At 30.5% G+C, this 12,917-nt stretch overlaps 2 protein-coding genes across 3 annotated transcripts; both read right to left on the reverse strand.

Annotated features, from left to right (window-relative positions):
* Positions 1-19: 19 nt before the first annotated feature.
* hoip (NHP2-like protein 1 hoip) lies at positions 20-2,840 on the reverse strand. The gene is made up of 4 exons (XM_074141591.1): positions 2,680-2,840; positions 2,478-2,601; positions 2,254-2,391; positions 20-1,138 (listed from the first exon to the last, which is right to left on the reverse strand). The coding sequence occupies exons 1-4, from the start codon at positions 2,680-2,682 to the stop codon at positions 1,014-1,016; spliced, it is 390 nt and encodes a 129-aa protein (XP_073997692.1). The 5' UTR covers positions 2,683-2,840; the 3' UTR covers positions 20-1,013.
* Positions 2,841-3,603: 763 nt separating this feature from the next.
* Positions 3,604-12,856, reverse strand: LOC141460991 (F-box only protein 32). Of its 2 annotated transcripts, none has more exons than XM_074141569.1 (8): positions 12,638-12,856; positions 12,348-12,386; positions 11,703-11,752; positions 11,578-11,627; positions 9,838-10,027; positions 9,226-9,398; positions 7,899-8,146; positions 3,604-6,160 (listed from the first exon to the last, which is right to left on the reverse strand). In XM_074141569.1, exons 1-8 carry the CDS (start codon positions 12,772-12,774, stop codon positions 5,962-5,964), a joined length of 1,086 nt encoding a protein of 361 aa, XP_073997670.1. In that variant the 5' UTR covers positions 12,775-12,856; the 3' UTR covers positions 3,604-5,961. The 2 variants fall into 2 exon arrangements, with proteins under 2 accessions (XP_073997670.1, XP_073997679.1); XM_074141578.1 differs by lacking the exon at positions 12,638-12,856 and adding an exon at positions 12,473-12,614.
* Positions 12,857-12,917: the final 61 nt, after the last annotated feature.

Below are 12,917 nucleotides of genomic sequence, written 5' to 3' on the forward strand. Positions count from 1 at the left end.
TGAAAGAAAAAATACATGATTCTGAGTTTGAAGAAATTTTTTTATATATATATATTTTATACAAGCTCTTAATTAATTTTACATCATAATAGTAATAATTTGTAAAAGAAAATTAAATTTAGTGAAACTCAAAATTTTCATTTTGTTGTGCAGCACCCTGAGCCAACTTATGAGTTAAAATAAAACTTCAAAAGAGGGGCTACGCTCAAAATTAAATGAACTCATATGAAAATGGTGTTTTATTGCTAGGTTAATTTAGTATTCTTGAGGATTCAAAAATAAATCCGTCAAGATCTCTGGAAAATTTATTTTTTCCCATAATACACCCACTTATAACATAACTAACAGTTGAACTGATTTCCACATTATATGAAAATACTGTATATATTCTTCTATTTAAAAATTATAAAGGACAACAAAAAATAAAAGCAGTAATAGTTAAATTTGGAAGAATTAAAAAAAAAATTTTTTTTTGTTCACAATCAAAACTTGTTATTAATAAAGTAATGAAACAATTTTGCAAAAACTGATTTACTTGATACACCAAAAAAATGGTAGTACTTATAAAAGTTTTAATTCAACAAAGTGCATGGCACAGATTTTAATAGGCAGCGACAGTTAAAAACAAGGTTCCGATTTTCTTAAATCTGTCAGAGAAAATGTTTAAACATAAATTTTGATTTAAAATCATGTCCCCATCTAACCTTTGATTTCCAATGTTACAATTTTTATTTATGGCAAATTAAGACTAAGTAAAATATAGTACGATTTATTTTCGATTGAAAATAAACTTTCACACAATTTCCCATTTATATAAACAGTTGAATAGTCCTTTAATATATTCGGTATGATTTCTCTTAATTGTTGCATTATTTTATATTCAAAAACAACAAAGACGAATGAATACTTTATAATAATAGTTGGTCAACAATTACTTTATTTTATTTATTTGTTTGAAATAAAAATGGGATCTCTTAAAATTTAGGTTTCTTACATCTAAAAGCAATAAAGTATTAAACTAAAAGTCTTTCAATGTCTTGCTGTATCTTTGTGATCTGAGGTTTTAGTTGAGATCCTTCATTAATTGTCACTGAACAGGCAATGATTGGGCGGCTAACACCACAAGCACGTCCCAGTGCTAGAAACAACATAAAAAAGTAAAATTACTCCCTTACCATGTGGGTAAATGAAAGTTTGTATTAAGTGCTTTCCAAAGCCTTCTATACATCTAGTTCTACTAACACATTTTCTTTTACCATAATCGTTCTTCTCTTATAAGATTGTGCTGGTAATGTCTATAGAAGTCTACACACCACTCACAAATGTGAGTAAAGAATATATGATTTACTTAGTTTTATTGAAAAGCCGGAGTTTTAAGGTAAGTGAGGAAGACAAAGGGTGCGAAGGCACCAGGAAGACGGACAATGCACAGTATTGAGAGACACAGTATTCTCCGGGAGGTGGTCTTAAAGTGAACCGCCGGAATTGAGAATAGGATGTTACTAAAAATTCCTAGCGGTTACAGAATAAGTTAATTCCTCTAGAAACCCTTTGGCTTCCCAACTTCCGAATTTAACTTTCCTGTCGCCACACCAATTATCTCTCTTGATGGTCTGTAGGAGACTCCAGCCAAGAGATGGAACGTAGGTAGAACAGTTGAATCTCATGGAGCTTATAGAACAGAGAACAAGTTCCAGGGTAAATAGCGTTACTAGGGCATGCAAGACTCGCAGGAATGTAAAAGCCAGCCTAGATATAAACGGTGTTCTGAGACGTATAGCGTAGAGTAATGTGATGTTAACAATACGAAATGTACTCACCGGTGGAGAAATTAACTGGCTACGGATTTTGCATAACTGGTACACAGAAGAAAATAAAATAGCTAAAGAGAACGCTCTCAACTAATTAATCGTTCTAGGCTCTCAAGGTAACGAAAAGTACGTAAGAAAAGATACGAGTGTTTGTCGGAGAAAAAAATTTCCCCTCTACGGATCCATTTCCTCGACTGTTACATCGTAAACGCCAGCAGAAGAAATTGTTTAAGATTTTAAGCGGCACGTGGTGCCAACAGGTATTTACTTTTATATAAATCGGAAGTAGATGTACGAAAAAAAAACGAAGACGAAAAAAGACGTCAACGAAGGCAAGTTTTCACGTTCAAATTATTTCCAGAATTAATTTCATGCAAAAAATACTGTAAGTAAAAATAAAATTATTGTAGCAGTTAACTACTAACATTCTTGAAGCACTAACCTTGCTTGGAACGTACAAAAACGTAGGGTACATTCTTATCCTCACACAACAATGGAAGATGTAATATTACTTCTAACGGTTCTGTGTCTGCAGCCATGACAATAAATTCGGATAAACCACGGTTTAAGGTTTTCGTTGCTAAAAGAAAAAATAAAAACCAGATATTTCCCGCACATTGACTTTAAAAAACGTAAATAACAAACTACATGCTATAAATAATAAACCTTCATTGGCGCCTTTCCTCAACTGTTTGTAATTCAATGCTTGTTGGACCAAATTTAAAATTTTTGCTGTTAGGGCAGCATCTGCAAGCGGGTATGCTTTTGGATTAACTTCGTCAACATCACTCTAAAAATGTCAAAGTTTAAGTAAAATAAAGCATGCAAATAAGAAATGCTCAATTATTAATGGAACCATTTCACCTACCATGATTCTTGATAGTGTCACTAAACAATTAAAAATGTAACTTTCGAATTGAAGCCGGATGAAGCTTAAGTTACACACTATAAACAACCTCACGCTAGTTAACCTGTCGGTGAAGGTTTCCCTTGTTACATGCACATGGCACTCTTCTTATAATCGTAACCTTTCGCATTTCATAACAGCTCGCAATATGGCTTGGCAAGAAAATGATGAGAAAGATGTGGCGGGCAAAGTGTTCTCAATAATTGTTGAGGCCATTTAAACAATTAAGTTCAATTGCTGCACACAGAACGTAAAAACTTAGGCCTGAAATAACTTGAGGAAATTGTACTTTAAACGTCTTTGGGCGGCATTTCATAAAGGATTTTATGATTTTAAAATTGTTTTTGTAATAGAAGTAAAGTTATGATTCATAAAATTGATTTTCAAAAATGTGTACAATTCATTTTCTTACGACTTCAAATATCGAAAAAAATGGAATAAAAAACATTTATTGAAAGTAACTGCCACTTGCTAATTTGAATTTTTCAAGCAATTTTTTCTGTTTTATTATTTTGTTTATACATAAATAAACGAGAACCTTTCCTCGATTGTAGGTATCCTTAAAACGTACCTTTGCAGTAACTAAATATCTGAAATCTATGATTGCAAAGCAATTTCTTACCACAGTAAAAGTAAAATTGAAATATTGAAGCACGTGTCTTCAGAAATTTGAGATAAAATATTCGACTTTCATAGAATTTATCTTCCCAGCTAAACAGAATGTAAAGACGTTTCATTAAAAAAAAGAAATGCTTTCTTTTTCATTCTTTGTTTAAGCATTTACTATGTGATTTGCCTATAATTAAATAAATATAAAGTAAAAATTTAATTACGTAAAGTAACTAAATAAATTCAATAGAGATTGGTAAAATGAAAATACATACATATTTTCACAAAATATAACAAAATGTATTTCAATATTTTACAAACCAATTATTGATCAAAAAAACAAAACAAAACGAAAAACAAAAGACAAACAGTATAAAAAAGCTCTCACCTTAAATAATATACAGATATTTCAATATATCTCTTTCTATAAACTTTAAAAATAAAATTTCTTAAATTTACTATGATAAACTTTCGTTTTTAAGATTATACACTTTCGTTTTTTATCACAAATAGTTTCATTCACTTATAAAATAATGGTAAATGTAAGGACTTCTGTTAGGACGAATAAAGTTTATTAAATTTACAGTACATTAATGAGGTGATTCCCAGTTATTTCTGTACCATATTCAATTCTTGCAAATTTATCAATATTGTTATATTATCCTGAAAGGCAATAATTGGAGAAAATATGAGTTTTAACGCGCAAAAATGTAAAACAAATTCACGCTTCTCGTTTCTATATCAGGAAACATTTCACAATTTAAGAATATCTTGTATCAGTTATGAATGCCAAATATACATTTATGTCAACAGATGTATCGATATATCATCAAATGCACTCATAACTAAATATAAAACCCAAGTCGATGTAAATACAAAGAGAAACCGAAAACCCTTGCAAATGTACACATATGTATGTATCTATCTATCTCAACACACTTATCAAAAGTAATTGTCAATAATGTAGGAACAATAAAATACTTAAGACAGTTCTATTCAAACCCTTTCTTTTGTATGTTGTTTAATTACCCAATATTTTTATCTTATTCATTTTTCGATATCCTTTTACATACCCTATATTCGGATTATTAAATAATTGGATCCGTTTGATAGATCTTTTTAATAGATTACTATTTTATTTTATTGCTCACTGCGATTAGAATTTTGCAAAAACAACTGAGAAAATACGTTTAAAAACGAAGATCAAGGATCTCTCTTAAAACGAATGAGCGTGTTACCGTTTAAACGAAAATATTAGAAACCTACTCATAATCCTGATTCCTAAAATGAAGCCGCATTTCGTAATTTAGGTTACCAGATGTGTTTAGTTTTTTAAATTGACGCTGGCACATAAATAACCGAGAATATGTAATAATACCAATAAGAAAGACAAAACCGATTTATAATCAGGAAAAGTATAGTTTTAATAATTAAATAATATCAAAAGTATCCCAATTACCTTGAATCTATAAAATATCAAATATTGAGGGTAAAAACAGTAAAAATGCATTAATGTAAGAAAAAAATCAGAAAAAAAGAAGTTTTCGAAAAATTTGGAAGAGGTTGGAAGAGAGGTGAATGTCAGCTATTAAGTTTTTCAAGTGGAAGCTTAATTCAAATCACTGCAATACAAAAGAAAATAATGCATTTGCAGGAACTCCTCGGAGTTAATTAACAAATATATTATCTTCAACTGTTAAATCATTATTGCACAATGCTATTGAAAATAATATAGAATTTAAAAAACTCAGCTAAAACTTATTGAATTATTAAAAATAATAATAATACTTTTAATCTTAGTAATAATATTAAAATAATATTCTCGTTTAGTATTAAAGTTTAAAGCTTAAAAGAGTTAGTACAACCATTTTAAAGAAAATCCATAAAAATGCAAATTAAATCTTTCTAAAAACAGTCACCCGAGGGCTCAGCTCAATAACTACATATCATGCATGTTTATAGAACAATATATATTTTTTTTTAAACAATTTTTTTTAAATAAAATATTAAGAGCATTATTATAATCTCAATTCTAACAGTTACTGTTTTTATTTTCTTCAAACAGTTACTGTGTTGACTTAATGATTCTTAATTTTTTATATGTGCCTTTCACCAACCTTCTGTTGTAACAGCAACAGTTGAAGCAAAGCTTATTTTTACAATAAAGATTTTTAGGAGAATCAAGAATATTATTGCTTTTGGATGAAGAATGGGGGAGGTATTTTGGCAAAAACTTCAAATTTCATGCGTTATTTATCAGATTAAAGAAATATTTCATATTCTTTAAAGAATTAGCGCTCTTTTTTATGGCAATGTCACAAACATTTTATGTGTGTAGCTCGTTACAATTTTCTACTTTAAAATACAACGAAGCAACTATCACATTATATAACCATGAATTTACTGTAAAAAATAAGGAACTAGGCAAAACTATTAAAATTTGCTCGCTGCAGCAATTTTTAGTTAATATCCACATAAGTATAAATATTGTTTGTTTTACACTATTAAAATTATCCATTCCAATTTCTTTGAAATTATTGAAGTAAAACGAACGAAATTCATATACTTGTTAACACCTCCGCCAAGTCATCATCCGTAAACTTAAGATGATTTATAAATGCTTTTACCAACCAATTACAATGAAAAAAATTTTAGAAAAGTATGTGGTGGTATTGGAACATGTGAGGAAGACTTATCAGTTATTTCTCCATAGCGTTCTCTATAATCTGGGTCGTCAGCTATGCAAGGATGACCATAACTAGCCCAAAATAAACAACGACAATGTCGGCAGAGTTTTATCATTTCAGCATAATCTTCCCTCAAGCCAAAAGTCCTAGGAAAATAAAAATTTCTATGTTAGTATATTTTATTCTACTAGTTATACCTTATGAAAAGTATGTCTAAATAATTTCAAGGAACTTTTTAGTAAATTTAAAATAATTCAGTACTAAGTCCATTTTTTTAAAATTTATTTTTTTAATGTTTCTAATACAAAATTTTTTTTTTATTACACAACCATCTGTTAACGAGCATCTATGTTACTTAATATCCATCAGAGATCTAAGTAAAATAACTCCCGTGGGCTTATAAATAAGAAAAAACCGCGAAAAAATCTTGCATTTGCTCGCCTGTAAAAAATTTAAACATTCTGCGACATCCCGTTTCGCATAACTTTATCAAAAATCTTCTTTAATGATAGTTTTTTATTTATTTATAAGATGAGACAGTTATATCATTAAGTTACCGACTATACAATTTTCTTTTCTATGTTTATACATTTTCTTTACCGTCTCGTGAGAGTAGTTGAAATTTTATCTTTTGGTACAAGGTATCTTAAACATCAAATAGGCATCCCTAATCACTACTTTGTTACTTAACGTTGATTATTGTTAATGATATCTTTGTGATAGTCTCCTGTTAATAACATATTTATAGGGAGTATCAAATTTGAGCTTTCTGATAAACTTTTTTTAAATAGCAAGAGTGGACAAAATTCTCTAAAAATTGTTGATAAAATACATATTCTTGAAATATTCAAGAACTGAGGTAGAAAATACTCTCATTAGGATCAGCTTATACGGTTCTAATCAGGCATCGAGATTGTTAAAGGAATGGCGCGGAAATTACTGCAGAACAAAATTTATGCTTCTTCCAAGTTATCGAAGTCTCTACCTCTTATTTATCCCAGTTCCTCAATGAGAATTCTCACACCAATGCCGTGCACCCTTTATAAGACTGATCTTCCTCCTCAAACCAATACTTCAATTGTTTGTAAGCCGACAATATGGCCATCTTATCCCATAATTCAGATCCCTTAATTACTATCCGATCCTTCCAGTCTCATCTTCATACTCTAGAACCCTGTTTTCGCTAGTGGAGAACATAACCTTTACTCTCAATTATAAATTACTCCCTGTAATCTATCTGAAACATATTTATGTTCCCCTCCAGCAGATAAGTGCGATATTTTGGACAGTCGTCATGAACTTACTTTATCGAATGATCACAAGGCTAGTCAACAAAAGATCCAACGGTTCACTCGAAAATTCGTTCAATTTGAATTTTCTACGACCTCAGCCCAAGATTATCTGATTTACTTTGTTGACAATTATAAAGTAATTGTTGAAAAAATTGATCAACATTCTGGCTGAGAAACAACAATGACAAAATACTTTTAAAATTTGATCAGGAATTACATAACTAATCCTTTTTTGATTATTTATTTATTTCAGAATTAATTGTCCCCCTTTTTAAAATTAATTTAGATTGTATAAGGAACAAAGTTTTTTATAAGTAAAAAAATCAATATTTCCAACATTTTGCTTCAATTTCGCATCAATCAAACTGGAAAGAGAAAAATAATTGAAAAATGAAAGATAATTTATTAATAGGATTACGGATTACTGTTTTCCTCCTGGTCTCGCGAAGATAGGGAAATAGGAAAAGAGAAATGAAAGGAAGGCAAAATATTTTAGAAATAATACGAATGTCAATTCTGGTCAACTTAATAGACCTTTTTTTTAAATCCCCTACTACCTTTTAACTTATCAAATAATTGAAGAGAAACTTACTTTCTAAGTTTGTGAAAAGCTGCTTGCCAGTCGGAAGGCAACGTTCCTGAATTTTTAAGTGCTAACACTTGATCATCAGAAAAATGAAATTCAACCAGCTCTCTCCACAATCGCTTCTCTGAACACAATCTCGACATAACTGGCCAAGATTGTCGGCAAGATTCTACATCTTTATGGTTAACTAAACGAAGTAATATTTCTCGAATACACTCTTCTGGAAGTTCATCTAGTCTTGGAGAAGTTTCAGGCTGTTTTAGAATAAAAAATAAAATTAGAATTTCATAAATACAAACTACTTAAAATAATGAAAAATTTATATTCACTCAATTATTATTAATTTTTATTTTTTCCCATTAAAAACAAAATAAGACCTAAGTAAGATTCTTTTATTCTATGGATGTGGATTGAAGGATTTACAAAGAGAAAGAAAAACAAAATGAATTAATGAATTCTTATTATTTATTTCTTTCTAACTCATGGTAAAGGCAGTAAAAAAACCACAATGCTATAAAAAAAAACCCTAGCTTCTAATAACTTACATGTCACATATCATATGTTGTCTTACGCCCATATTATTACAATTATTAATAATTAATATGATTTAAAGCGATTAAAATATTCGCTTACAGGATGTAAAATACATCCAGACCATAAGTTGTCGGAGAACCTACACAATTAATGCACAGTACACTCAAACACCAATACAGACCGAACGAACGCCATGAAAATCAAAACAACAATCACTGTGCCACAATTCAGGTTACCTGTGGTCCTGAAAGAGCAAATCTGGACAGTCACAGAAAACATTCCCTCCACCAGCTAGGACTTCTTAAACTTAGATTTTGAAATATTAGTATCTCTTTACATACCAAAGGCGTTCATATTTTCTCATGTCATGCCCCTCCTAAAGCCTCCTGAGTTTAGTGAGTCTTAAGAAAGCATTCGATGACTTTCAAAAAGGGACGCAAATAAAAAATTCCTCGCCAGCCTTCTTCAAACTATAAAATCAATACCAAATTCGTCGAAGTGCAGGTCTAATCGGATTAAGCACGCATCACAGTTTTCATGGCGATTCCTGAACTAAAAAGATTTTTTTTTTTTCTCGCCCTCAAAAAGCTGCAAAAAAATAGAGTTGGGTACCTGAGGAAAAGTCGACTAACCCAAACTTAGTTAAAACTCAAAATCGGCAATGGAAGAACTCTTTTAGGTGTACGTAATAAAGAGCAGTCGCAATAAACATCGACTTCCAGATTACACTCATCAGGTGTTCAGGAGCCTCCAAGAGTTGAAGGGTTATTTGAATAGATAAATAAAAAATGATACTTACTTTACGAATAATCATCGAATCAGCAATGCTATTTATACGCCTAATTACAGCCAGATGTCTTGCCCATAACTGAGTAGAACCTAGAGGTCTGCCCCAACAGGCACATTCTATTAGGCCATCTAGTTGAAAAATCAGGCGACGTAGAACTTCCGTATTCTCTTGACTCGCTCGTACTTTTATGAAACAAAACATCTTTTATGAAACTCACTGAAACTCCTTCTTAGTAATTAGGTTTGCATTTAAATCTATTTTATATATTTGCCTCATCTTGAGATATAGACAAATACTATGTCATATGTTAAATACTATAGACAAGTCTATGTTGTCTTGAAGAACCATCATTCTCTTCCCTCAAAAGTAGTTCTCCAGAATTCCACTGCAATCGTTACAATCCCTGTATCTGAGCAGTTAGTAGAAAATAAATAAATCCCTTGTCAACTGAATACCGAAAATCCACTTTTCAGAATCATAATAATATTTTTGCCTTATACAATGTACTACAATATTCCCAAAGCAAAAACAATTTCGAAAATTTAACATAATCTTAAAACTGTTTTACCTATAGTAAATTTATGTGCACAAAAAATATAAGTTGAAAAAAAAATGGATTACTTTGATGTGCAACTTCCTCCACCATCGTGAAAAGCACCCTTTGCACTCCACCTGGAAGGTCTGAAAAAGGCCTCTCAGAACACAGAAGATCTAACAGTTTGCAAATATAATTGAATCTACGACGATCTCGAACTGCTGCTCGCCAATCAAGTCGTTTGAGAGCATCACTCAAACCAGTGAATCCAGCAATCTACAACACATCCAGTTAAGGATTAACCTTTAATTATAGGCGGACTTTCTTTTATTAAAAATGCGGCATTTTTTTTAACAATATTCTTTTTATAGTTTGGGTGTGAATTAAAAAGTTTCTCTAATTAGAGTAAAAGCCTCCTAAGCCGCCAATACTTTTTAAGCAGTATAAATTAATAAATTAAATCTCTGTATTACTGAAGAAGTCTACATATATACATTTAAAAACTTTTGTATATTTGATAGCAATACATAGGACTTTTTCAAATATGCTTACAATTGTTTTTAAAGTTATATTTTCATATGTGAGTGAATTCTCATTTTGGGAACAAATCATTTACAGAATTGTTTTTGCAATACTAATAATTTTTACACACCAATGCGTACTGCTACGGCTTATGGCCTGGTTTCTTTTTTTATTATTCTAACAGCAAAGGGTACGTTCACAACGGAACTGTGTGTATAGGTGATATCAGAGATGATAAATGATAGAGTAAAATATAATCGCTGATTAATGTGCTCAACGGAGCTGAGATCCATGCAACATGTCGAGTAGTGAAGAAGAGTTTTTATGTTCAGCAGAAACGAAATGGTATATGTTATAGAAAAAACGCTTTAGAAAATATCATGAATATCCCATAAATAAAAAACGAAGTACTTTGGGTGTATTTCACCATTTATATAAGGAACTTAGAAATTATCCGGATCGTTTTTTTTAACATGTGAGGATGAGTCCATCCACATTCGACTATATTTTAAAAAAAATAAGGTCAAAATTAAGAAAACGGAAAAATTGTCATGGTAATCCTATAACCGTAGAAGAAAAACTAGTGATACTCTTAGGTAAGTAATGATTTTATTGAGAAAAAAACAAATAAATACACATAAAAATAATTGTAAGCACGATTTAAAAAACAAAATATTGTTTAAAAGTAAATAATAAAATAATAACAAAAAATAATGAGTAAAGACAGCACTAATTAATTTTTCTACGTCCATTTTGAAGCTCCGAAACTGCAGTTCAGATAGCAGAAAAATGAAATATTTAATTCCATCATCTAGGTTCGTTTATACCAGCGCGTATGAGTCACTAGTTGCAGCTTCGTTGTGCACGCTCACATTCGAATGTATTATGTTTTTCTTTAAGCGCTCGCTGATGCAGCATTCCTATCATCTATGCTCACAGCTCCGTTGTGAACGTACCCTAAGGTCTTTGGTACCTGGAGCATTTCCTATGCTCTGCTGGCTTTTGAACAGAGTTTCTTCAGACTTCTGACCAATACCATTAGTAAGCTATAAAATACTCCTATAAAAGAAAATCAACTGGTCTCAAACTCGGTACCTCAACGTTCTGAGTCATGTACTCTAAGTTAATCTCTTCCCTCAAAAGTGTACTATTCGAACAGAAAAGAACAACCACCAATCTTCTGGTTACACATGTAAAAGTAAAGTTTTACACTAATTTACAATTTTAAATCTAATTTTAAGCCCCCAAAAACCTTAAACTATAATACACTCGGTAAAAATAAATACATTGAAAGTAATAACTACCTCTTTAGAGGCTTTGGTTATATGGCAGTGGGGTTGAAGTGTCGATGTATCTGCAACAAATGAGTAATTAAACGGAAATAGAGGTTATTTATTTTTTTAAATACAAGATTACACTCTAAACTTACCTTTTGAAGCTTCAGCGAGTTGTAAATTCTCTTCTTTGTCTTTCGTCATCCTGAATAAATGAATAAATAGAAAAGATCTACATTCCTCATAAGATAAAAACAATTTCATGACTGTCTTTACAAGGAAAATTAGGGTTAAAAAAAAAAAATTGATAGTACTTTACAAATCTAACTGCGGAATTAGAATTAAATCCTCTTAGTTGGAGAGCCCCAATTTCTTTAAATTCTAAATTTAGATGAGCAGCTCAATATTTTTTTTTATTATTATAACAATCCCTTAATTAGCCTAATCAAGATTTACTTCGCTTTTTAATAAAACATCCTTCAGAAATAATAAATATTTAAATGCTGTGAAAACCGCTCAGGTATTTATTTAAAAACAAATCATGAGTAATTGTATTATTACTGCTAATTAATCGGTGAACTTAGATACAGAAATAGACGCATTTCTCACTAATATTTAGAAAGATTCTTCATAACTTGAAAAACATTATAGCAATGAGTTCCAAAATCATGTTTTAGATATTTAAAGTTCTATGCAATATTTTTGTTGGTTACTATGTTACTTTTTTTATACATGAAAAAAAAACCTGCAAAGTAAAAACTCAAACGAAACAAATGATAATTTTTTCAGTAAATATTTACCAAACTTCTGGAGAATCTTGAAAAGTATCATTGTGGAACCTAAGAAAAAATAAAAAAAATTACTTGTTTCTAAAAAATAATTACTACGTATTAAATAGAAAATTGTATTTTCGGTAATGCTGAACCTTAAGTTAATAGTAGTGTCAAACTCATGATTCTCTTTGATTTTATTTTAGTTTTTACATAAAGCGACAGATTAGGAGTAATAATGATTTTAAATCTAACTAGTCAAAATATTGCGAAACAAAACAATGGCAGCTGACAGCTGTTATAGTAAACAAGCAACCAACCTGTCATCTTTTAGTTCTTGAAGAAAATTTGTTGAACATTCTAAAACTTTTTTCTTTTCCCAACCTTCTTCGGTCTTTACCCATTCTTCTCCGGGTGATCTCCAATCCTTTGAGATAAATGGCATAACTATTAACATGCAATGTTGTAGGAGTATTTAAAAATAACAGTTCATTGACCAAAACACAACGAGTCAGCTGCCGTTAAACGATCAATGTTGCCTAAATTAGTAAAACTCTGAACAATACACTAAAATTTATTTCACATTTTACAAATAAAGAA

Source organism: Rhodnius prolixus, unplaced genomic scaffold, assembly GCF_049639745.1.
Source record: "Rhodnius prolixus isolate KJV_2025 unplaced genomic scaffold, Rpr scaffold_1, whole genome shotgun sequence".
Taxonomy (NCBI): domain Eukaryota; kingdom Metazoa; phylum Arthropoda; class Insecta; order Hemiptera; family Reduviidae; genus Rhodnius; species Rhodnius prolixus.